Source organism: Mastigoproctus giganteus, chromosome 13, assembly GCF_048544385.1.
Source record: "Mastigoproctus giganteus isolate SK-2022 chromosome 13, ASM4854438v1, whole genome shotgun sequence".
Lineage (NCBI taxonomy): Eukaryota > Metazoa > Arthropoda > Arachnida > Uropygi > Thelyphonidae > Mastigoproctus > Mastigoproctus giganteus.
The window spans coordinates 31,845,144-31,848,892 of record NC_143587.1 but is presented as its reverse complement, the minus strand read 5'-3'; the positions used below and the strand labels follow the sequence as shown (position 1 = coordinate 31,848,892).

Below are 3,749 nucleotides of genomic sequence, written 5' to 3'. Positions count from 1 at the left end.
TTTCTGGAAAAGTGAATAAGTTGCTGACAACTTATTCACTTGTGTTTTGTGGCGCGCTTGAGTCACACGCGCGTGTTACTTTCTCGTGTTTATCACCTTCCAAGACACTATTTCTAGGTAAGTTATCTTGTTCATATATTTCATGGTAAAAACTTCTATAGTGAAGAACATATATATGCTATAATACACACACATATATATGCTATAATACACACACATATATATGGTATAATACGGTGAAGAGATATATAAAGGGTCGTCCCTCAAGTAGCATCGATTCATTGCATGCTGATAAAAAAATGTAGGGATCATGCTACTCAAAACTATTCCTGGATCTGAAATCCGATCTAATGGCTATGTCCATTAGAACGGATTTCCATATGGTCGTATGTCCATTTTTTCTATTCCCTGCATTTTTTTAGTCTTGTTTTTTTTTTTACATTATTTTTTATTTGCTGTTTCCTAGGTATTTCAAAGTTTTACTCCAGAAACCTTTCTAAAATGGCTAAACGAGGATATGATGAGCAATACATAAAGTTTCCTGTGCCAGAAAGTTCTCGGAAACCACTCTTTGTGCCCATCGAAGTTGAAGCTCCATTTAGAGAAGATGCGTCCACAACATCAACATAAGGATGTGGACTACTTCAAGCAAATGGAAGAGAACGTGAAGCGCCAACGCTTGGATAAAAATGCAGAATTGTTTCAGCAAGACAAGCGTCTTACGAAGGCTTCTTATGTCGTCAGCTTCCTCATTGAGCAACAGAAGAAACCTCACACAGTCGGAGAGACTCTGATCAAGTCATGTGCTCTGAAGATGGCTCGTATTCTGCTTGGAGAAGGAGCTGAAAAAAAGTTCAACAAAATTTCTTTATCGAATAATACAGTTCAAAGGAGGATTGCTGACTTGTCTAGCGACATAAAAGAACAGGTGATTGCTGAAATCAAAGACGCTGCATTTGGATTGTTCTAAATTCAGTTGGATGAATCTACAGGTGTTTCATTCAGTTCCCAGCTTCTTGTCTTCGTTCGGTATGTGAAGGGTGATTCCACCAAGGAAGAATTCTTATTCTGCCGTTCCCTCGAAAGAAATACCAGAGCTATGGATGCCATGGAAATAGTATCAGAATTCTTTGACCATGAGGGACTGAACTGGCACAATCTATGTGGAGTGTGCAAAGATGGCACCCCAGCTCTGCTAGGAGCAAAAAGTGGCTTCCAAATGCTTGTTCGAGATCGATCTCCAGGCATCATTGGTGTTCACTGTCGGATTTCATCGGCAAGCTCTTGCTTCAAAAACCCTTCCATCTCATCTCCAGGATGTTCTTGAACAAGTTATAAAAATTGTGAACTACGTGGAAAGCAGTGTTTTGAATTCCCGACTGTTCAAGCAATTGTGCACAGCAATGGATTCATAGCATAAGAACCTGCTCTACTACAGCAAAGTGTGTTGGCTATCAAAAGGCAATGTTGCAGCACGAGTGTTTGAACTCCAGGAAGAGTTGCAGAGTTTCCTACAGATGCAAGAAAATCACAAACTTGAACCTTCCTTCCATGAAAAGCTGTGGGTCTTTCGCAGCGCATACCTTGTGGATATTTTTGATCAACTGAACAGATTGAATCTAAAGCTGCAGGGAAAGGGAACAACTATCATTCAGTTCATTGACACCCTCAGTGCATTTATACAGAAGCTTGAAAACTAGAAACGAAAGGTTGAGGAAGGAAACCTTGCCATGTTCGAATCTCTTTCAGCAGTCACTATTAATGATCCGTTGGATTGGGGTTGCAGAGGATGCTATGGCACACCTCAGCTGTCTCCGAGAAGAATTTCTGCAATTCTGTCGAGAGATTGGGAGAGAAGGACTGGCGCTCATGAGTAATCCTTTTCTTGTTAAAGTCAGCGACGTCCAGGATGACCTGCAAGATGAACTGATTGAACGTCAAAAATGATTCTGGTTGCAGAGATGCCTTTTAAGCTTCCTCTATCTATGAGTTTTGGCCAAAAATGATGGGAAGCTATCCCAACATTGCAAATGTTGCAATGTTGGGGTAGCTTCCCATCATTTTTCGGGCAGGAGCTTTGGAAGCTCCTGCCCTTTGCAACAACTTATCTTTGTGAATCAGACTTCTCAACGTTGATGAAGCTGAAGACAAAAGCTCGAAATCGTCTTGAATGTGAGGCAGATCTTGAATGTGCATTCTCTACAACAGAACCTAGGATTGGGAAACTGGTGTAGAAAATTCAGGAGAACATCTCTCATTAAAGTAATTTCAGCTTAAACTGGTTCGAGTTTTTTTTTTTTTTTTTTCACTCAGCAGATGCCTGCAATGTTTTGTTTTCACATAGAAATTGTTCAAATGAGAAACATTGTTCCATTAAATACTTTTAAATTGAACTAAGTTTTGATTATTATTGACATTTCTTTGATTTCAAAAAACTGCTCAGCTATGATCCCCACTAGGCCATGACATGTCAGGCCAAAAGTCAGTTGGATCACGTAGCGAAAAAAGTTGGGAACCACTGAAATAAGGCTATTATGCGTCAGCATATTACGTCTGTAACCGAATCTGTTCTTTAGTCGGTTGCTATTTGCTGTTCTAAAAACCAAAGTTTCCAGGAGAAAAAAACACGAGAAAAAAAAATATACATCCTTTCTTGAGGATATATTCAGCCATGTTGTGAAAAAACTCTCGCATCACTGACGGGATTCGAACTTAGGCTATTTCCACCCTGTTCAAAATTGTGCAATTCATTATTTGATTCTCGTACCGTAGCCGAGTGGTCAGGAGCGGGAGTGCAGTAGCACACGCTCTTTGAGTAGACCGGTGTTCAAGCCCCTGACTGCTGAATATGGTCGATCTGCCAACCTGCACTGGACCAGCGTGGCAGATTATGGTCCATTTCCCTCAGCATGAATTGTTGAGGAGGCTTCCATCCTGCAGTGGGTTGATAATGGCTGCACTTTACCTTTTACTGTACTTGAACAGCTATTTATATGAAGCACATTAAAAAAAAGTAATTTATGTTATCCGAAAACTTTTTGATGAATTTTCAACAAATAAAGTTCATAGTATTAATTGATTCTTATAACACTCTGAAAAAATATTACCACCAGAGCCCTCGCGGATTGCATAATGGTTATAATCACCATCTTTCTCTAGCGAGTGGAAAAGCCGCCTGAGTTCAATGATGCGGTGGGGTTTTTTTTTTTTTCACAACTTGGCTGTAATAAGCCATCTTACTGATGTATAAACACAATTATTTACCGATACAATATACTGACGCCTGATAGCCTTAGTTTCTTTGGCACTTAACACATACCTAACTGACTATAATGATAAGTTAATTACCAACAAAATAATGCAAAATTATGGATTCATATTTTTTGCTTGTTCAGCATAATATGCATAAATATTTATTTATGCATACTTTTTGCATCACTTTTTTTTTTTTAGCTTTCTTTCGCAATCTCGGACTTTTGTGAAGATTTGAGGGTGTTGCTCACTTTGGTGACATACGGGTATGACGTCAACCTGTAAAGTAAATAAAAGTGTCTTTTGATATTTACTTGTCTGCAATAAGGGAATAATTCACCAATTTGACCTCATTGTTGCTTGTCTTTATGCACATACTATGACGTACTTTGTGACGCATAGACAAGACAAATATCTGCAGTTCGCTGGCCTGAGTTTCGTGTACGTATCGAGAATTTCATGTAAACACAGTACCCTTATTCTTTTCATCACGACCT

At 39.2% G+C, this 3,749-nt stretch overlaps 1 protein-coding gene across 1 annotated transcript; it reads left to right on the top strand.

The window, feature by feature from the left end:
* The first annotated feature begins 607 nt into the window (after positions 1 to 607).
* Positions 608 to 970, top strand: LOC150075922 (protein ZBED8-like). Its single transcript, XM_090387211.1, has one exon. It carries the CDS (start codon positions 608 to 610, stop codon positions 968 to 970), a length of 363 nt encoding a protein of 120 aa, XP_090243337.1.
* Positions 971 to 3,749: the final 2,779 nt, after the last annotated feature.